This window comes from Desmodus rotundus, chromosome 13 (assembly GCF_022682495.2).
Source record: "Desmodus rotundus isolate HL8 chromosome 13, HLdesRot8A.1, whole genome shotgun sequence".
Classification (NCBI taxonomy): Eukaryota; Metazoa; Chordata; class Mammalia; order Chiroptera; family Phyllostomidae; genus Desmodus; species Desmodus rotundus.
The window spans coordinates 52,881,042-52,904,029 of record NC_071399.1 but is presented as its reverse complement, the minus strand read 5'-3'; the positions used below and the strand labels follow the sequence as shown (position 1 = coordinate 52,904,029).

General features: G+C 38.1%; 1 protein-coding gene and 1 pseudogene across 1 annotated transcript in view; one reads left to right on the top strand and one right to left on the bottom strand.

Moving 5' to 3' along the window:
- VWA8 (von Willebrand factor A domain containing 8) overlaps window positions 1-11,462 on the bottom strand; it is a 388,865-nt gene extending 377,403 nt beyond the window's left edge. The window contains exon 1 of the mRNA XM_024569321.4: window positions 11,183-11,462. Coding sequence (XP_024425089.3) covers window positions 11,183-11,345 — 163 coding nt within the window. The 5' untranslated portion in view covers window positions 11,346-11,462. The remainder of the gene's footprint in view (window positions 1-11,182) is intronic.
- Window positions 11,463-13,431: 1,969 nt separating this feature from the next.
- The window catches only part of LOC112311497 (heat shock protein HSP 90-beta-like), a 54,886-nt pseudogene continuing 45,329 nt past the window's right edge, over window positions 13,432-22,988 (top strand).

The window sequence follows — 22,988 nt, the reverse complement described above, 5'->3', positions numbered from 1 at the left end:
GCTTCTAAACCTCTCCTCATTTTTTAAAATTCTTTTTTCTTCATTCTGTTCTGGTTGGATGTTTATTTCTTCCTTCTGTTCCAAATTGTTGATTTGAATCCATTTTCTTCCCTTCACTGTTGGTTCTCTGTATATTTTGCTTTATTTCACTTTGCATAGCCTTTACTTCTTCCTTTATTTTGTGTCTGCCCTCATCATTTCTATAAACATTTTTATTACCAGTGTTTTGAACTCTGCATTTGATAGGTTGTCTATCTCCTCGTCGCTTAATTCTTTTCTGGAGTTTTGATCTGTTCTTTCATTTGGGATGTAGTTCTTTGTCTTGGTGTACCTGTTACATTGTAAGGGGTAGAGCCTTAGGTATTCTACAGGGCAGAGCAATCCACTTAGCTGTGTTGTGGCGCTGTATGTGGGGGAGGAGTCAGAGAGGGAACAATGCTGCTTGCGTGGCTTTCACCTGGCTTTCAGTCACTTCTCCTGCTACCCACAAGCGAATTCCACCTTTCTGGTGCTGATTCCTGGGTAAATGGGTTTATGACCCTGTGGGTACCCCCAGCAGATTCTCCTATGAGACTGGGTATTTCTCCTGCTGCCACAACCCCCTACAGGTTTTTACAGCTAGAGTTTCTGAGGCTTTCTTTCCTTGCACTGGAGCTCTGGGTTGTACAGTCTGCCTCGTTCCACAGTTGTTCCTCCTGAATTACCCATATACAGATGTGAGACTGCCCAGTCCACCAGCCACTACCTTGACACATGTCCTCTCTTCCTTGGCTTCCCATCTCCTCCCCTCCTACCAGTCTGGATGAATGTTTCCTCTTTAACTCTTTGGTTGTTGGACTTCCCTACAGTTCAATTTTCTGGCACTTCTGTTTGTTTTTTTGTTTTTAAATTTGTTGTCCTTCTTTCAGTTGTACGAGGAAGCAAAGCATATCTACCTATGCCTCAATCTTGGCCAGAAGTCCCTTCTTCACAATTTCTTAACATTGGATGCAAAGTGAGAGGTCTAGCCTCTTTTCAATTTTATCTACAATCACTCTTTGATATGTTCAATCAGTCTTATGCCTTTAAGTGCAAGTAATATGTATTGCTGGCTCCAAATTTATATCTCTAACCCACAAAACTCCAAACGTAGATACCCAAGATGCCTAATAGGCAACTTAAACATAACATATTCAAAACTAAACTTCTGATCTTTCCACAAAGTGTGCTCTATGCACAGTATTCCATAGTTCTGCTAATGGCAATTTACTCTTTCTAGTTGTTCACACCAGAAATCTTGCAGCCATTCTTAATTTTTCTCTCTCATAACCTATCAGAAAATCCCATTAACTTTATCTTTAAGATATATCCTGAATTGTCCAATTTTCACATCTTCTACCACCACAATACCGACCCAAGGCAATAAGGGTTTTACTAGTTAAATTTTCGCTTTTAAACAGTGTTATCTCTCACCTCCTAACACATCTCCTATTTCAACACTTGCACCATACAGTTTATTCTCAACAGAGAAATCGAGTAATGTCAGTCAACACTCCAGTCTTTGTAATGGCCTAAAGGGCTATTCTGATAAGGCTCCTCCATTTCCTCTCTGACTTTACCTCCTACTCTTGTCCTCCTCACTTACTCTACTCAGCCATACAGGTCTCCTCACTGTTCCTTAAACATGTCAGAAACATACTCTTTTTAGGTTTTTGAACTGGATTTTCCTACTGACTGAAATGCTTATCCTAAACATATCCATTTATCAATCGGGGTCCCAGTACGAAACAGACGGTACATTCACACCATGTATGAAGGTATGGGCAGAGCTTAGTAAAACTAGCAAGAATGGGACTACCAGTAACAGAAAGCCATTACCACCACCCCCATGCCTGAAGGGGCAAGGGAAAAAAACAAGCAGAGAAAGTATATTTAGAAAGCTTCTAAAAGGAGCTGTGACCCTTCTTAGAGGAACACAGCAAACCTATGGTAGTGACCTTGACAAGAGGGCACTGAGAATAAACATGAACCAGAAACTGACAAAAGCAATAGTAGAAATAAACAAATCCAAACTCATATCTGAATATTTTAATATAGTTCTCTTGGTAATTTGTTGGGAACTGCCCAGCCTGGTTTCAGAAGCTGTAACCCCCCATGACTAAGGCTGAGTGAGAGACCTTGGGACCCTAAGCCACTAAGGAGACAAAGCTTATGTCCCTGGCAGGAGCACCACCTCTGCCCACTTTACTTCACCCTGCTTGCCCCCCAGTGCATGACTGGTTAGCCAATGATGGGTAAGATTCCTCAAGGGAGGGACAACCTAAGACAGGCACAGTCATGAAGAGGTCCTCAGGGTAGGACTTGGGGGGCTATAGAAAAAGGGGGTGATGGACCCTCGCCCCTCGGCTTCAACATATCCTGAGACCTCATTCTGTCTGCAAGAAGTCTCCTAATCTCTTAGCTGCCTTACCTCCCCTGTCTGCCTTAAGCCTGAAACAATGCCAGAGGTGGGTGCGGCCCTATGCTGGAAAGGGCAGATTCCCTGGGCGATAAGGCCTAAGAAACAATGCATAAAATCCTGTGAAACCTGCTTTTCTAATACCCTCAATTTAAATGATAAGGATCCAAGCATGAAATGAGTTTGTTCCCCAAAGTTTTATAGCCCTTTAGCTATCTGACCCTGACTCAGAATAAGCCATCATAGTTCTTTGAATGTTATCTATTGTTTGATCATTACTGCCTGACAATGATTGAGCTTTACATATATGCCCGGTACTCCTATACAAATTAAACCCAATAAAAGGCCATTGAGGAAAAGGCTCCTGGCCCTTCTCCTTTGAGAGATCAGCCACCTTTCCTCTCCAAGCAGATCAAGCAGATCATGTTTTGGTAGACTTATTCTCATCCATGACTGGACGCCCAGCAAGCAAAGCTCCCCCACCGTAATTGGTGGAAGAATTTCCGGGGGGGGGGGGGGATAGGAGGATACAGAAGTAAAGATAATCATTTTTCGATCTTCTGACTAAGATTAAGAGTAGGAGTAAGGATAGAGAAGATCTGAAAACACTATTGGCCACTCAACCTGAATGACCTTTTATAGAACACTATACTCAACAAGAGCAGAATATATTTCATTTTTAATTGTGCATGGAACATTCACCAAAATAGATCATAGGCTAAACCATAAAGCAAGTATTAATAAGTTTCAAAGGACTGAAATCAAAAGTATGTTCTCTGATGAAAATGGAATCAGTAACAGAAAGATCTAGAAATAACTGGAAAGTCTCTAAACATTCAGAAATCAAGCAACATGCTTCTTTAAAAATGCAAAGAAGAAATCGCAGTGGAAGTTGGACTCATTAAAAGATAGGGCCGTGATCAATTAGCCATGCCTGTACTGTAGGCAAAGAGGAAAATGACATTCAAATGCGCCAGGCATTTGCCCTCCCTGCTTCAGATACTGACGTTCTTGGCCATCTTCTGTTATCATGCTACCATTTCCTAAATCATCTAATCCATACCAATGGGCCAACTCTGAAACTGTAACTAAAGTTTTAAATGTCTAATTTGGCTCAATCTCTCCCTTGAGTCCCATACCTGCCAGTAACCTACTGAACATTTTACTTAGATATTCCAGAGACACCTTAAATTTAACATGAGAAAAGCAGAATTCTATATTCTCCATTCTGTACCAACCAGCCATCTCTAACCAGCTCTGCCTCTTGTATTCCTATCTCAGTGACTGAATCTTTATTTCCTTGGCCGAGGCCTTCCAAATCTCTCTCACACACTTTTCCTTCATACAACTACTCAAATATCTTTATCTCCCTATTGAACCTTCCCTAATTTTTCCTTTTGCATTATCTCCACCTCCCTCAAGAATTGATCACCCCATTATTCCCATCTTTCTGCTACTATAGTATCTGATTTATGTTCTATAATAATATTCCTCATACTGTATTATAATTATTGATTATATCTCCTCTACAGTAATGGTTTTATTTAATCAGCATTTCTGAGTACATTAGATTAAACAGCAGCCTCTAGGTGAGAAAGTAACCATAGCCATCTGACACATTTTGCTAAAACCTTTTTAGTGAACCTCCCTAATTCAGTGATTCAATGACTCTACTTGCAAAGCAAAGAATTGACTCATTACTATATCAAAATTCTTTACATGTTTCACAATAATTAATATTCAACTGTGGAAAAGCACCACTTGTGTCATTAACAGATGTGTTTCCACAAAATTTCAGTTTTTATGAAAATATGGAACCTTTTGATGTTCCGTATTTTCTTGTGAACAATGTGCTCTAATAACTGTAATGATAGAAATATTTTAACATTTAAACACTTTCATTGCAATAAAGTATGACAAAAATAAAACTCTGAAGAATAAAAATATATTGTTAAAAATATGAGTAAGTATAATTGAAATACAAATTCAAGGAGATAAAGAAATAGTGTAAATTTTCTGACAGTTAAAAAAAGAGCTTTTAATCTATTTTCAAAGTAGAGATTTTAGCTAATAAAGTGTTAGGATATTCTGATTCCATTTAAAAGATATACTTTAAAGAGGATTGTGACAATTCTTGTTTTAAATGTCAGTATTTACAACACACTGGAAACATCATACTGTGTAACTATTGATTCTTATCAGGAAAATATTTAGATATCAACCTAAAAATGTTCAAAGGGATACATATTGCAAAATCGATTTAGGAAATCAGTGAGAAATATGTATTTCAATGTATGGGTTTTTTCTTGACTTTGAAGTTTTAAGGAAAGATTCATGAAGCACTTAACATACTATATATTAAATGTATATATATATGTACACACACATATATATACTATCATACAGAGTATTAAAATAAAATCCATGAACTATGTGGCTGACATTTATTATTTCGCTCCTGCTCTACAAATTCACTGATGTGACAAAACAATTAAACACACAAACAAATTTTTAAAAGAATTAAAAACTTTTACCAAACAAAAAACTAAGAGCTTTAACATAATAGATTTCTGGATCAGTATGAAAATAATCAACTTGCCATTCAAAAGAAAAACTGTTGCCTTCTCTTATAGCAACTTTTCTGAGAAAAATGTTTAAAGATCACTGCTCAATAAATAAAACCATAGCACTTCTGGGCTGGGCCTATGTTCCAATCATCTTTGTACCAAAAACAATACCTCACGCCAAGCAGGTATTCAATAAATGTTTGATAAACAAACAAATAAACGAATGATTGTAGTTCTAAATTTTGTTTTCATAATTATTTTAAACTCTGGTTCGTGATTTTCTGTGAACGGCCCATCATCAATATGCTCAGAAGTCAAGCCATTTGAAAAGTATTTGTTTAAATGAACTATAAAATTTAGTTAAGTATTAACCTAAAGGGGAATAAAAATACTTATAACACAACAAGTAATATAACATAGGCAGAAGAAACTACTGAATGCCTTTTTAAAAAAAAAAAAAACTATTTTGGTTAAGTGCAATCATTAAAAAAAGATCTTAGGTAATAATATAAAGATACCCATAATGGAAATTGATAGAATAAGCATAATACAAGTACAAATTGCTAATAAAAAAGTAAAACTGTTACAGAATATGCCACTTAAAGCTTAACTGCATTTATTACACATAATGCAAAAAAGCAACAACACACAAGTCAGATTAAACTAAACCCCTTTACAGTATACAAACTGTCACATAAACACTACTACCAATAAATTATATACTTTATTCAGATATGAAGCACACATACTTGGGAATTGAAAACCCTGAAAAGAATCCAAAAGATAAAATCTTCCAAATGAAATTAAATTTAGGCCATCTATAAAATAACAAGCCTTGATTTTACCACACTCAAGAATCATAAATTAAGGGGATTTTCCAAAGGTTTATAGAAAAATATTTTCTATATACAAGATAATAGTATCTTTTGTGTAACATTTAATCTTGTACAAACCTTTTTAAACATTATTCACTTGAGTTTTAGGTAATTTTAATGGGTAGCTGTTTTGTTTTACATGCCCAATATCTTTCCCCTTTTGACAATAGAATCCCTCCCCCAGTGGGGAACCCATCCCATTTAATTTGCATAGAGTTTATATCTCTCATCCCAACTTTCATTCCTGCATGTAAAAGGAGACAGTTACCTACAAAGGAATTCCCATAAGTCTATCAGCTGATTTCTCAAAAGAAACATTGCAGGCAAGAAGGGGCTGGAAAGAAGTATTCAAAGTCATGAAAGGCAAGGACCTACATCCAAGATCACTCTATCCAGCAAAGTTATCATCTAGAATAAAAGGGCAGATAAAGTACTTCCCAGATAAGGTCAAGTTAAAGGAGTTCATCACCACCAAGCCCTTATTATATGAAATGTTAAAGGGACTTATCTAAGAAAAAGAAGATCAAAAATATGACCAGTAAAATGACAACAAACTCACTACTATCAACAACCGAACCTAAAAAAAACAAAAACAAAAATGAACTAAGCAAACAACTAGAACAGGTACAGAATCACAGAAATGGAGATCACATGGAGGGTCATCAGTGGGGAAGGGGTGGGAGGAATGGGGGAAAAGGTACAGGGAATAAGTAGCATAAATGGTAGGTAGAAAATAGACAAGGGGAAGTATAGTATAGGAAATGAAGAAGCCAAAGAACTTATATATATGACCCATGGACAAGAACTAAGGGGGTGGGGAAGATGTAGGTGGGAGGAGGTATGCAGGGCAGAGGGGAATAGAGGGGGAAAAATGGGACAACTGTAAGAGCATAATCAATAAAATATATTTTTTTAATGCCCATACTAAAAAAAAAATGGTTGCTAGCTAATACATTTTTTTTCAAGTAAAGGCAGGCAGGCAAGTGTAACAATTCCTATTTTACAAAGAAGACATTTGTATTGTCAAAGTGCAATATAGGACATTTTGTCCCTGAGGATATTCTGAAAATAAATATAATCAAAATAATATTAACATTCACAAATTTTCATCAAGTAATTAGCTTTCAGAAAAAAATTAAGGCAAAGGATTCTGTTCAATTTTTATAGAGTGCATTTTATTAAAGCATGTTAGAGTGAATCACTTCTTTGTCCATATGGAATTTTACCAATTATATAATCTAAAACCTCATGTTTTCCTTTGTGGCCATGAACATGGGTTTTAAAAAACATTTTATTCTTTCATCAATGTTTAATCAATAACAAATTTTTCAGTATACAGTGTTTCAGAGTTTTATTTAATATTGTTAGTTTCCAATAACTGTTAAATAATTTTTATATGACTGATAGTTTTATTTAATTTTTCGCTAACTCATGAGAAATCTGGATATTTTCCCCAGATATTTCAAAGCTGTTATGCTGTCAAGATCTTTACCCACCTCAAAATGCTTTTCTCAGTTATGTATCTCAGGCACATCTGTGGTAGTCCATCTAAAAAGTGCTTTTAATGCTCTTAATCCACCAAAAATTGTAAACTTCAGACTATGTTAATGAATATACATCCTTTAGGATACTCAAAACTGTAAAACGAGCTCACGATTCAATGACTTGTAGCTTTGGCATACAAGTTGCTTTAGTGCAGGGTTTCTCAACAGCAGCACTACTGACATACGGGGTGGGATGACTGTTTGCTGTGGGGGCTGTACATTGTAAAATGTTTAGCAGTATCCCTGGCCTCTACCCACTAGATACTAGTAGCATCCCCTTCCTCCTGTTTACAACAACCAAGAATGTGTTCAGACATTGCCGAACGGTTCCTACAGGAGGGGAATCACCACTGGTGTCAAGATTTTTTTGTCATACAAAAGTTAGACCGAAGAGAAAACCAAATATAGCAGCAATTTTCATGTTATATATCTTCCTAATACAGGACTTCCCAATGATTTATTAGGTGATAATTGTTCTGGGACTTTATTGCTAAATTCTTTAATATGCAATAGGGTCACAATGTTCCCAGGGTCAAAACAGCCTGCCTTGGATTCAAAGTAGTTAATAATTTCCCCAAAGTTAACACCTAGTAAATGAAGTGCTAAGACCTGAACCCTACTACAGTTTTTCCCTTTATACCATATTTGTCAGGTGAAGCCACAGTTCTTTATTTCCTCCCCAAAGGCATTGATTCCATTACACCCAAAAATATAATCTTAAAATCACAAAAATGCATATAGGTAGATATTTATTGCACGGTTTCTAAATTTAAAAATAGACAACCCGAATATCCAAGAATGGAAAATTGGTAAACTAAATATTATATAGGCAAATATATGAACTTAATTCCATTTAAAATAACCATATATAACAATACTTATCACTATGTTAATATGTCCATCATAGTGACTGAGACTAAATTATAAAACACACAATCCCTATTTTTAAAAAAGAATTAATCATATAAATAATAAATATATTATAAAATCTGATGGGAATAACATCAAAAAGTTGAAAATCATGAGTTTGTATGGGAGAATTATGTTTTAGGGAATTTGTATTTTTTGCATTTCTATAATAAACACAGATTTCTTATACAAAAAGTAGTTTTAAATGTTTCCATTAAAATTTTTATTTCATACACAAAAGTCATAATACTTAGGCAGTGAGTTCCTATAAATAATAATGGTATTAAAGAACAACACTAAATATGTCATAGTGGATTTATAAAGTTATGTTTCCAGGTTTATCATTTGATCTTGATCTATGGTCTAGCTGAAACTATTTAACATCACAGTGCTACTGAACCAACTTGCTAGGCTCTAAATGTGAAAACACTACAATAATTTCTATTGAAAACTCTTTGTAATTGCTAACCTCCTTGTTAACCTCTTTATTCCTAAAACCAAAATACAATACTACTAGGAAGTGAAGAAATACAAAGAATTGACAAATTATGGAAAATAAGACTTTCTGATAGCAAGAGATAAAAAACTGCGGGTTTCAATTTTTTTTTCCTTAAAATAAATGAGCTTCCCTTCTGCTTAAAAGGTTTTACAAAGCTTCATCTTGAAAGCCAACAAGGCAATTCCAGCCTCTCCTGTTCCTTCTCTGCGTGAACTTTAACATAAGAAGCCACTGAGTGTTTATTAGATACAAAGGGTTGATAGGCACTAAAAAGAATGTAAAGATAAACATATACATACCATGCATGCAAAATAAGAACAGTATATAGCTTGTATCTACTGTTTTGTGTACCTTGTTGCTCTTTCCAAACTACTACTAGGAAGCAGGATCAATTACATGCAGAGAGGAGATAACAGTCCCATGTGTGAGTGCTGCAGAGAGCATCTTTCCAACCCAAATTGTAATTCATTAAGGCATACTGCGATTTGTGGTTTTACATTTGTCTGTGTATGACTTCTGATTTAAAATAGGACACCCCAACCTTGATGGTCAATGTCATGGCCCAGGGTAGCCAAGAATTTGCCTCCTGTTTACCTGGCTCAGAGCTGTTCTTACCTGAGCCCAGATTTGTGGTGCGTTTCCAGGTGCATGTAACCACAGTCCTCATACCTATTCCTTGTGGGTCTTGCCAAAGTCAAAGTCAATAACTGAATTTAAGTCAGTATGTTGTCTGTAATGTGTCCATGAGTCTCACATTTGGAGCAAAGCTTGTATTTTGATTTGTTGGACATAACACAAATTTTGAGGACATTTACAACTAATCACCAATACCTATGAAATAGACTTTAAAAATTCACACCCACATGGATTTCTAATGTTTTTTTTTTTACATTAACATGTATTAGTCATGCACAAAGAACACTTTTCTTTTTTAGAAGGTTCACATAAATTAACTCTGTTCCATCTGCCTACCCAGTTCTGGTATTTCTCAACCTAAAAGGAACTGGTTTCAGTTCTAAAGCAAGCCAAGGAAACAGATTTACTCTCGCAATGCTGAAAACACATATACTAACAATAATAAAGAAGCTAACTTTCATTGAACATTAACATATGCCAGGGATTGTATTAACTAACTAAAGCCTCACAACAACCCTAACAGATATACTCAACTTATCCTCATTTTACAGTTAAAAAAACTGGGACACAAAATTAAGTTATCCACCCTCAAATCCCCATATCTAGACAGTGCAACCCAGGCTTACTTCAAAACCCAAGTTACAGATTATGCTACACTTCCCCCCTTGACCTTTGCCTTCTAGGACAAAAGAGCAACAAACAAAAACTCAAAGAACAAAAAACAAAGGAAAAAACAAATACCCTAGAAGTCACAGTAATTGATAAGGGGCAAAATGTGACATCACAACTCCATACAGGAAAAACAAATTGTTCAATGAATGAATGAATGAAATAAAATGTATGGGACTTCAACTCCCTCATTTCCTGGCAAGGATAATTATTTGCAGCACGGAAAACGTGGCAAGCAAGAGGAACAATTAAACCTACAATTTCATAGTGAAAACCTCTATTTTTCTAAGCAACAACAACATTGACAAAATCTTGCCTAAAATAACTTTTTGCCAATCAAAAGCAGCAACAATATACATCCCTTCCTTTAACCAGAACAAATGCTCTAACTTCAACACAGAAGAGATTCCTAAAACCAGTTTAGGTAGAGACAAAAAAAACTAGGCTTATAAATCAGAGCTATGTAGTCACTAGTTCGCTGTGTGATCTCCAGGAACGCACTTTTCCCTCTCTCTCGATGACCTAGATTATAGCGTCAGGGGTTTTAACTTAATTAAATTGCAATTTTCAGTTCTAAGAAAATGTGAACCTGTGAGAAAAGCAAACTCCTGTAGAACTTGGAAAGGCTCGAGAACACATTTAGAACACGGTGAACGATGGGTCCTTTACCGAGAATGTACACTTCTAAGACACCACTAGCCCTGGCTGGAACATGGCACAAATCGGCTTCCAGGACCTTGAGACTGAGAGAGCAAGGTCAAAGTCTTGCTTTCAACAACCTCTACGGGCTTCTGCATTAACCTCTGTGTGTCCTGTAATTAAGTCAGAATTTGGGGGGTAAAAGCAACAGTGGGTAAAAGCAGCAGTGGGAGAATGAAAAAGCACTATGTATTCTAAGTCATCAGAAAGCGTAGTACAGACCCCTCAGGTTACTGAATGAGGCCCAGAGTGAAAACGCTTTACGCCGCATTACACAGCAGTTTCCCAAACGCTGCGAAGCAGCAGGAAGCGTGAGGCGGCGGCGCGCAGGGGCGTCCAGGGGTTACCTGTCTCGGCCCCCGCCCCGGCGTGCAGCAGTCTGACCTCCGACCGCCGCCCGTCGCCAGCCGGCCGGCCCCGCACCACCTGCCGCAAGAGCAGCCGCACGCGCCGTGCAGCCAGGCCGCGGGGCCCGCCGGGCGTCCCTAAGAGCAGGAGCCGGGACTGCATGGGCCCAGGGTGTTGCTGGGGATGGTGAGGGACTCCGGGACCAGCAGCGTCCCGGGCTGGCAGCGTGGGGCGGCGCGGCTGGGGAGACAGGAAGCTGCACCGCGCCCGCCGAGTCCGCCGGAAACTCCTTCCCCCGGAGCGGCCGGCAGCACTGGCTCCGCCCGTTGCGGCCAGCGGAGACAGAGGGAGCCCACGGAGAGCGAGCCCAGGGAGCTGGCCCGGGCCAACCGGGGCGGTTTGCAGAGCCTGCGGGCGGCGCACTGGGCCTGGCGGGCGGCTTGGGTGCTCCTGCCGGGGAGTGGCGGGCCCTCCACTCCTGCGCGCGACTGAGGCTACTTGCCTCCACCTGTGCGTCTGGATTCAGCAGGAAGCCTCCCTCGGTTCACTTGCAGTCCTGTAAGCCACAGGTGGCAAACACAAGGCCCCCCAGGCCGAATCCAGCCCTCCACCTTGGGCCTGGCACCTTGTTTCTACCCAGAGGCAGCTCCAAGCTCTCACTTAACTGTTAAGGAGTAGTTACATTTATATAGCCCTAAAATTATATTCGGCCCTCTGAAGGCAACCCTGAGGCCATTGTGGCCCTGGGTGAAAATGAGTTTAACACCCCTGCCAGTGTAGGCTCTCAGGAGTATGGGAAATGCTGAAGGGTTTTAGGAGAGTTTGATGGTGTGGCTTGTCAGATGTTTGTACTAAGTCTTCGTTTGCTGGTTAAAAGCCCAATCTTGTTATAGTGCGTTTTGCCCCGTACGCTGCTTCAAATCCTTTCCAGAAATTTAGGATGTATTCACGAGATCACCGAAACTTTTGCCTATCTCGAGTCATTGTAACCGTACCAGTGTTTGCATACAGTATTTGAAAGCCTTGCACCTTATTGTTTTTTCTACTTTTTCCTAAATTTTAAATAGAAAACTCATATCTTAGTAATACATAGAAATTGCAAAAATGTCAGAAAGGACCCAAGTTAAACATTGTTTCCAGAAATTCTGGAATGCAAGAGTTATATAAATATAATTTGTGTATTTAGTAAGAGAAAAAAGTAGGACACTGGCTAAGACTGCCTCCCTTTCATGCGTGCCAACAGCAGAAGTGTTCCTACCACAAAGCAAACTAAGCCTAATATAATTCTACTGCATCTCCCAAATGTCAGGGGTGAATTGACGGAGGGAAAATGTTAAAATCAAGTATACAACAGAAGCATCAAAAAGAAGGCAGAGGCTTTACTCAGTTAAAGGATTTGTTAACTCTAGACTTGTTGCTATTTTTAAATCTGTACTGAGGGCCTAACATGCATAACCTTGTCATGTGTGCTGAGAAGAAAGTGATAAGAGGCTATAACAGAAAGGAGCTGAGCAGGAGAAGACTTTGTATTTCTTGCTGAGGACTTAGATTGAAGGGGTAAAGGCTGAAACAGGCTTCTAAACTACTTGGGGAGACAGTGCTAATAAAGGTGAACATTTGTGTGATGCATTGCAACATGGTTTTGCATATATGTTCTCTTATGAACATCACAACAGTGCTATAAGAGTGCTATGGAAAATGTAAGATGTAACAGTTTATGAAATGCTTGCCCGCACTGAGTACATACTATGACCCAGGCATTTTGCTAATAACATTAATGCATTATCTCATTTCACACAGCAACACTTTGGATTGGGGTATTATACTATTACTATACCCCATTTTACAGATGAATAAACTAAGGCTGAAAGTTAAGTACCTTGATTGGGGCATTTTTATTTACTCTTACTGGAATGCAGTACACAGTGTTTAGTGGAAGAACAATCTAAAGTAAGTTAGCAGAATGACTAATGTAAGCACTAAGAGCTCTTGGAGTTAAGACAATGGGAAGACCAAACAAGTTAGAACATTTAGTATTCAACAAGGTTTATTGAGCAACTCTTGTGTAACAAACCAGTACCCCACTATGTACCATGTGCCAATGGGTTCACATCAAGTATAAAAAACAAATAAAGTATTACAATACATCTTGCTTGAGTTAATCCCTGCACATCATTCTTGCGGTGTGTGAACTGACACAGGCCCTGCCCACCCTGTTCTCTGTCACTTGCATCTATTCATCTTTAAAATGCCTGAGGAAATGCACCATGGAAAGGAGGAGGTGGTGACTTTTGTCTTACAGGCAGAAATTGCCCAACTCATGTCTCTCATTATCAATACCTTCTATTCCAACACGGAAATATTCTTTCAGGAGATGATCAATAATGATCAGTAATGACTCCTTCAATAAGATATGCTATGAGAGCCTGACTTTCAAGTTGGATAATGGTAAAGAGCTGAAAATCAACATAATCTGCAACCCCCACAAACATACCCTGGCTCTGGTAGACACAGGCATTGGCATGACCAAAGCTGACCTCATACATCATCTGAGAACCATTGCCAAATTTGGTATTAAGGCAAACTTGGAGGTTCTGCAGTCTGGTGCAGACATCTCCATGATTGGACAATTTTTGTTGGCTTTTATTCTGCCTATATGGTGACAGAGAAAGTAGTTGTGATCACAAAGTACAATGATGGTGAGCAGTATGCCTGGAAGTTTTCTTCTGGGGGTTCCTTCACTATACAAGTTAACCATGGTGAGCCCACTGGCCAGGATACCAAAGTGATCCTTCACCTTAAAGAAAACCAGACAGAGTACTTAGGGGAGAGTTAGGTCAAAGAAGTAGTGAATAAGCACTCAAAGTTCATAGGTTATCCCATCACCCTTTATTTGGAGAAGGAATGAGAGAAAGAAATCACTTGTGATGAAGGAGAAGATGAGAAAGGTGAGAAGGAAGAGGAAGATAAAGATGATGAGAAGAAGGCCAAGACTAAAGATGTGGGCTAAGATGAGGAGGATAATAGTGCTAAGGATAAGAAAAAGAAAATAAAGATGATTAAGGGGAAATATATTGACCAGGAAGAACTGAACAAGACTAAGCCCATTTAGATCAGAAACCCTGATGATACCACTCAGAAAGAAGATGGAGAGTTCTATAAGAGCCTTAATAATGACTGGGAAGATCACTTGGCAGTCAAGCACTTCATATAGAAGGTCAGTTTGAATTTGGGGCATTGCTATTCATCTCCTCAGGCTCCTGTTGACCTCTTCGAGAACAAGAAGAGCAACAACATGACTCTATGTCCACCATGTGTTCATTATGGACAGCTGTGATGAGTTGATATCAGAGTATCTCAACTTCATCTCTCACATGGTTTACTCTGAGAACCTGCCCCCAAACATCTCAGAAGTCCTGCAGCAAAGAAAAATGTTGAAGTTCATTCATAAAAACATTGTTAAGAATGTCTTGAGCTCCTCTCTGAGCTGGTAGGAGACAGGGGAACTATAAGAAATTCTACAAAGCATTTTCTAAAAACCTAAAGTTTAGGATCTATGAGGACTCTACTGATTGGTGATGCTTTTATGAGCTTTTGCACTATCACACCTCCCATTTAATCAGCAGATAAAATGACTTCTCTTTTGGAATATTTCTTTCACATAAATGAGATCCAGAAGTCCATCTATTACATTATGGTGAGAGCAAAGAGCAGGTTGCCAACTCTGCTTTTCTGGAGAGAGTGTGGAAGTCAGTCATAGAGGTAGTATATATAATGGAGCCTATTGATGAGTATTGCATGCTGCCCAAGGCATTTGATGGGAAGAGTCTGGTCTCACTTACCAAGGAGGGCCTGGAGCTACCTGGGAATGAAGAGGAGAAGAAGAAAATGGACAATAGCAAGGCCAAGTTTGAGAACCTCTCCAAATTCATGAAAGAAATCTGGGATAAGGAGGACTTCCAGCTAAGATGGAGGTGTATATAGGTACACTGTGCATCCTCATATACTAAAAGAAGGACAACAAGAAATTTAAAAACAAAAACCAACCAGACTGCCAGAAGATCTGTGTGGAAGTCCGACAACCAAGGAGTTAAAGAAACATTCATCTAGACCAGATAAGAGGGGCAGTTACGGGCAGCTGGGGCAGAGAGCACAAGCAGCAAGGCAGTGGCTGGATGACCAGGGCGGGCAAGGCAGCATCTGACAGATGAGTCAGTCCAACATTTGTGTGTGGATAAACCAGGAGGAAAAACTGGGGAGCGAGACAGACTATGCAACCCAGGGTTCCATCTTGGGGAAACAAAGCCTCAAAACCTCTGACTGAAAAAACCCGTGGGGGTTGCAGTGGTGGGAGAAACTCCCAGCCTCACAGGAGAGTTTATTGGAGAGGCCCACAGGGTCGTAGAATGTATGCAAACCCACCCATCAGGGAATCAGCACCAGAAGGACCCAATTTATTTGTGGGTAGCAGAGAAAGTAACTGAAACCTAGCAGAGAGCCTAGCAAGCAGCATTGTTTCTTCTCAGACCCCTTCCCCACATACAGTGCCACAAAGCACAAGTGTGGGTTACCCCACCCTGGTGAATACCTAAGGCTCCACCCCTTACTACATAATTGGTGCCCTGAGGGGAGAAAAATGGTCCAAATGAAAGAACAGATCAAAGCTCCAGAAAAAAATACCACTAAGTGACAAAGATATACATGGCCTATCAGACTCACAGTTCAAAACACTGGTAATCAGGATGCTCATAAAATTGGTTGAGTATGGCCACAAAATAGAGGAAAAAGTGAGTGCTATGAAAAGTGAAATAATGGAAAATGTACAGGGAACCAACAGTGACAAGAAGGAAACTGAGACTCAAATCAACGGTTTGAAACAGAAAGAAGAAATAAACATTCAACCAGAACAGAATGAAGAAACAAGAATTCAAAAAGATGAAGACAGGCTTAGGAACCTCCAGGACAACTTTAAATGTTCCAACATCGGAATCATAGGGGTACCAGAAGGAGAAAAACAAGAGCAAGAAATTGAAAACTTATTTGAAAAAATAATGAAGGAGAACTTCCCCAATCTGGCAAAGGAAATAGACTTCTAGGAAGTCCAGGAAGCTCAGATAGTCCCAAAGAAGTTGGACCCAAGGAAGCACACACCAAGGCACATCATAATTACATTGCCCAAGGCTAAAGATAAAAACAGAATCTTAAAAACATCACGAGAAAAGAAAAGAGTTACCTATATATAAGTTCCCCTAAGACTATCAGCTGATTTCTCATAGGAAACCTTGCAGGCAAGAAGGGGCTGGAAAGAAGTATTCAAGTCATGAAAGGCAAGGACCTACATCCAAGATTACTGTATCCAGCAAATCTATCATCTGGAATGGAAGGGCAGATAAAGTGCTCCCCAGATAAGGTCAAGTTAAAGGAGTTCATCATCACCAAACCCTTGTTATATGAAATGTTATAGGGACTTATTTAAGAAAAAGAAGATCAAAAACTATGAACAGTAAAATAACAACAAACTCACAAATATCAACAACAAAACCTAAAAAAAACAAAAACAAAGTAAGCCAACCACTAGAACAGGAACAGATTCACAGAAATAGAGATCACATGGAGGGTTATCAGTGGGAAGGTGGAGGAGGAGGTAAGGGGAAAAGGTACAGGGAATAAGAAGCATAAATGGTAGGTGCAAAATAAACAGGGGGAGGTTAAGAATAGTATGGGAAATAGAGAAGCCAAAGAACTTATATATGTGACCCATGGGCATGAACTAAGGGCGGTGGGGAGGTGGGGTACAGGGTGGAGGAGAACAAAGGGGGGAAAATGGGAAAACTGTAATAGCATAATCAATAAAATATATATTTTTAAAATGGAAAATGGAAGTAAAAAGAAATCTTTGAGAATGCGACAGTCTCCGGGGCTTGTGTCTTCACCCTGCTGCATCTTGACTAGCACTCAGAGGAGGGAGGATACAAGGGTGCCAAGCCTTTCCTTCCCGCATTTGACATTGGATTGCGATGTTGTGTATTGTGGGGGTTGGGGTTTTTTAATTTTGTTTTGAAATTAAAATATGCAAAGTTTTAAAAAAAATTCAATACAATGAGACACATGTTTAGGATATTTAGATTCAAGATACTCAGCAGTGGAGCACTTCACCTGGGAGAGGTCAGTGAGGTTTCACAGAGAAGATAATATTTGAAATAATTCTTGAAGAAGATGAAAGAGTTTGTTAGGCTGAGAAAAAGGCAAATCATATCTGGCAGAGGGAAGAGCATATGCAAAGACACAGAGAGCTTAAAATATATGATAAAACTGAAAATCAGAGAGGGACTGCATCTGGAGGTCAAGTACTTAAAGCAGTTTGTAGAGATAAGACTGTAAAACATTGGAACTATGGCAAATCTGCAGTATGAAGAAGAATTTTGAGCCAGAGAAGAGGTAGCACCAGAGCTTTACTTTGAATGCTAGTTTATATTTGGATAAACGAAGATGAGGAGTATAGAGCATCACTAGAACCTGAGTCCTAGCAAGCATGGTTAGTTTATAGGGACGGTGAGGCCAGCCAGGGGAGAAGGATGTAATTTTAGAGAATAGGAGAAAGTATTATCAGAGCAGGAGAAAAAGATTGAAGTTAAGAAGAGAGAGAAGAATCTCTGATGGCTGGAAGAAGTTGGACTTCATCTTACAAGCAATTTGACTAACCCCTGGATGTTTTTATCACTTTTAAGGCATGAACTGTGAATTGAGTAAGAAAGATAAGAAGCACTAACTAAGTTCTAGCTATGTGGCAGTAAAAATAGTCTCTTGCTCAAAACAATGAACTTCCCTTGATGAATGGGAAAGAATAGACCTTAGCAATATACAAAAGATGAACCAGAGGTATTTGGGTTTAAGATATATCCATCACACTCCCTATGTAACTCTCTCATATTCTCTCTAAAGTAATCATATATATATATTTTTTAAATCACACTACCATAAACTGGTATTGACTGTTAAGCTTTTTCCAGATGCTGTGGGGAACATTTTTTTACCTATTACACTAATGTAACTGGATAGAAATGCAATTAATAATCCATCCACGCTATGTCCAATTACAAGAAGGTAGGTGCTTCATCTCTCCTTAATGTCCACCCTAGTGAGAAGTCACAGGTCTATATCAGTGGTCCAGACACCAGTGTGCATCCTGATCATTTGGAGAAGTTGTTAAAATGTATTTCCCAGGCTTCATGCCCACCCCCACTCTGAGATTCTGGTATAAGAGGTCTGAACGGGCCCAAGACTATGCCTTTTTAGCAATATCTATAGAAGATCAACTATATGCCACACATTTGAGTCATAAAACTAGAGAACAGTTCCCTCTTTTGTTCTGTTTTGCTGCTAAGGCTGTCCCACCTCTTCATCCTCTTCTGCACTTCTCTAAAACAGTTTGTAAGTACTCTCACCTCATTCACAAGCAACCAAAATGAAATAAAACTGAGTAGGGAACTGGAGAAAAGAGGAATGAAGAAAACAGACAAGGGACCCTTTACATAGCGAAATGTTTTTAGACAGGACACGAGCAGAAACACAGCCCAAAGAAAACTTGTAACTGTTGTTTTTCTTCAATTCCATCTATCTAGAGTATGTGAAAGTCATGTGTATGATAAGACGTGAAAATATCCCATCTGTTATATGGGTTCATCCCAAAGGAACCAGACAAGCTAAAGCCTGCTAGATCTAAAGTCTGTGAAGGGAATTTGACCAGCACAGAAGTGCTTAGAAAAGAGAGCCAAAGCCAGTTTCACCGGTCTGTCTGCTTGCAGACATCAGGTCAGAACAGATCATTCTATATTCAAGAATAAGTAATAAGGGGGGAAATGGAAACTATTTTTAAAATACTATGGAACAAAAAAATAGAGTAACATCCTGTCAATTTGGAAGGTATGTAAACCTCTGAAAAGTTTTTACAGCAATTGTGGGGTTGGGGGAGTGTTGCTTGCAATGTTTAACAAGGTTACAAAAACAGTCAGTCTTCATGAAATAAGAACAATCAAAAACGTGACCAGTTGAGGGAGGGAAGAAAGAAAGGGGAAGGGGGGGAGAGAGAGAGAGAGAGAGAGAGAGAGAGAGAGAGAGAGAGAAGATACACTACCAGAAATGCCCTGCAACAAAACACCTAATGTTGGATAAAATATGTGTAAATATGATTCAAAATGAATTTCCAGCCTTATATGAAAGTATAAAAAATTTTCTAAAACCAGGAATGAAGCTGGAAGAAGAATAAGGAATCACTGAAGGTGCTGGGGGCCTTGGAGACATCTACTTCTACTATCTCTGGTGCCTGCAGTACCAACAGGAAGGAGGTCAACGACCCCAGCATAAAGCCAGAACTGACAAAGAGCTACACAGTTAGCTAAACAGTAGACTAGGCAGAGGGAGCAGCAAGATATCATGTCTGTCTGTTTGATTCTAGGTAGAATCATTTTTTCCCTTCTAAGAATTTGTGGCTTGTACTTGAAAATCAGATGGGTTTGAGGCATGAATATGCAGTATTTAATTGTTATGAAAAGATATATAAGCCAATAATTTTAATTTAAAATTAGTAAATATATATAGGATATTTAAAAAGAACCATTATCAAGCTTTATTTGATGAACACAAAAATCAGCAAGCATCATTTGGATAGTGTACATTACTTGCAAAAACAAATAGAACATTAGAGATGGGTTACATTAAAAGACATAAAGTAAATTCAACAAAAATGAAAGATAGAGACACAATTTTTGATAGAAATATAATTATGTAAAGATGAATTTTATGTCAATTTTTAAACCTAGATATGGTTCTACATACTCAAGAATCAAAGAAGAAAATAAAATTGGGAACACTAGGAACTGAACAATAATGCAAATGCATCCCATTAAATCCTATATGTGGAGCTAAAGCCATTCTGTGCTTAAAGGCTGAAAATCAACAGGCAAATTTTTCAACCTAAGTAAAAAAAAGAATAATAGATTAAATCCAAAGGAAGTTGAGAGAAGGAATAGTAAAGATATAAAAATTGCTGAAGTAAAAAAACAAAGTTAAGAGAATCAACAAAGATAAAAGTTAGTTATGTATAAAGACTGTTTTTTAATAGCAGAGATAAGATGACCTCAATAGTAAGATTAGAAGATAAAATTGAGTAAGTCACCCAGAAAGGGGAAACAAAAGGATAAGAAAAAGAAAAAAAATGATTTAATCTAACATACAAATTCTAGAGTTCAAGAGCTCCTGAGGGAAAGAACAGAATGAAGGAGGGAAGGAAGGAAATCATTGAATCATCAAAATTCGAGAAAATTTTGCAGGAATGAAGAAAGCAAATGTCCAGATTAAAAGTTGTTCAGCCCAAGAAAGCTGTTAGTGAAATTTCAGTAACCCAAGGACAAAAAAAAAAAAAAAAAAAGAATTTGCAAGCTTCCAGAGAGAAAATCAGGCTTTATATAAAAATCAATAATCAGAATGGTCTTCGACTTCCAAAGTCAAGGTTAAGGGGAAGAGAGGGAAGACACCTTAACCCCGGGTACCTATTTATCAGGACAATAAAGATGACAATAAGATACTTTTTATTTAACTTTTGCAATGACTTACAATATCTAAATTTTTGAATATTGAATGTATAAATGGTACTTCTTGTTGTGTATTTTTATTTAGGAGTACATTATAGCAAGATGTATATAATATAGTAATACATTATATTTGCCCCCAGGAAGAAATTTGCCCTTGCTATAGCAATGGTGGAAGCCAGAAGACAATGAAGCAATGTCTTCAAAATTCTGAAAGAAAATAATTTCCAAGAACGATATTCCCAGCCAAACTATCAGTAAAGAGTTGAAGATAGAAAAGAGACATTTTCAGACATGCAAAATCTCAAAAACAATTTATTTTGCATGTACCTCTTTTGGGAAGAGAGGGAGTATGCCAAAAAAGAGAAAGACATAGTACCTTAGGAAATAGAGATGTAACACAGGAGAAAGGAAATGAGAATCCCTGAATGCTGGTGAAGAGTGATTGAAAGGAGACTGCTGTGCACCAGGCTAAAGGCCATCAGTCTCCATGGGATGAGGTCAGAGGCTTCAAAGAGACTCCTTCAAGAATATCAGTCAATAGGTATTGTCAGGAAAATGGAAAACACTAGAGGGTTTGAATGTAGTGAGTTAATGATGAATATGTGAAAACTAAACAAAATATAATTATTAATTACCAGGAAAATAGAATGCACAGGAAAATATAGTATTATATAGTATTATATTATATTATATTATATTATATTATATTATATTATATATTTATTATATTATACAGTAACTCAACTATAATGGGCATTTATATAGTCATAGTAATATAAAATTGAATATTAAGCTAGACAAAATTATGGCCTAACTGTAGTAGCAAGATATGAGGATAGTGACTAGTGAGGGAAAGGGAATGAATGAGAACTAAATTCCCATCTTCCAAAGTAGAAAGTCAACAGCTAATGCCTAAAGCTGAAAACTCAAGAAGTAGCATATAAGCATGTTGTTAGAGATATTAAGATAAACACTAAAAATCAGCTAAAAGAATTTAAAACAGTTGTGGCAAATTGGGAAGAAGGGGCTCAGGGGGTTCTTTTTTCTCATAGCAGTCTTAAAAAACTAAATTTGGGGAAGATAAAGGGATTGTATCAATATTTACTATCACCAGATTGTATGAGTCTCTGCTTCCCTGATCCCTTGCCTTCCCAGGGTAAAATAATTGAAGGAAGGGAGGGGGGTGGAGGGAGAGAAGAAAGGAGGAAAGCCCTGGCAGGGTGGTTGAGTTGGTTGGAGTGTCATTCCCGCACACCAGAATATTGTAGATTCAATCCTGGGTCAGGACACAAACTGAGGTTGTGGATGTGATCCCTGGTTGAGGTGTATATGAGAGGCAACTGACCCATGTTTCTCTCTCACGCTGAAGTTTCTCTCTCTCTCTAAAAATCAATTTTAAAGAAACATATCATCAGGTGAGGATTTAAAAACAAATTTTAAGAAAGGAGGAAAATTAAGGAAAGCCATTGTCTATTAGGTACTCCAAAACTGATATCGCATTGCTGTTCTAATTTCTATCCCTCTGATTACCAATGTGGATGAACATTTATTCACAAGTTTAAAGTCATTTGTATTTTTGTTACTAATTGTCTAATTCTCCTTCATGTATTTTTGAAATATTGCTCTGATTTTGAAAACTCTCTCCATATTAAAAACATAAACATGTTTCCAGTAAGTTTCCACTACACTTACATTGCTTTTTTCTTCCTCTACACTCATGCAGCTCAAATTCTCAAATCTCTGTGAGGAAATTAGCTGAATTAAGGAAGAAATGGGAAGTAGGAAGACTGTGGGCTTTGGAACCAGGCACATCTGGGTTTCAGTCACCCTTTACTTACAGTTGTATGACATTGAGCAAATTGCTTAGCCTTTCTGCACTTCAGTAGCCTCGTCTGTAAAATAGAAATAATAATATGTAATAAGGTGTTGTGAGGACTCAATAATAAGTAGGTATTTTGGAAATGTTAACAATTTGGGTAACCAATCTTCAAAAATTAGGCAACTCAATAATTTAAAAGATTTTAAGTGGGTATTAAATGTAAATCCAGTGTTAGAAAGTAGTCTAGAAGTCTTGATTACTATCATAAGTAGCTTTTGTTACATTTAACAAAACGTATAATAAGGCACAACAGTCTTCTATCTCTTCTCCTCCAGAATAGCAATTTGTAGGTTTCTGTCTCTCCTAGATATTCTGCTCTGTTTGCCTGCCAGAATT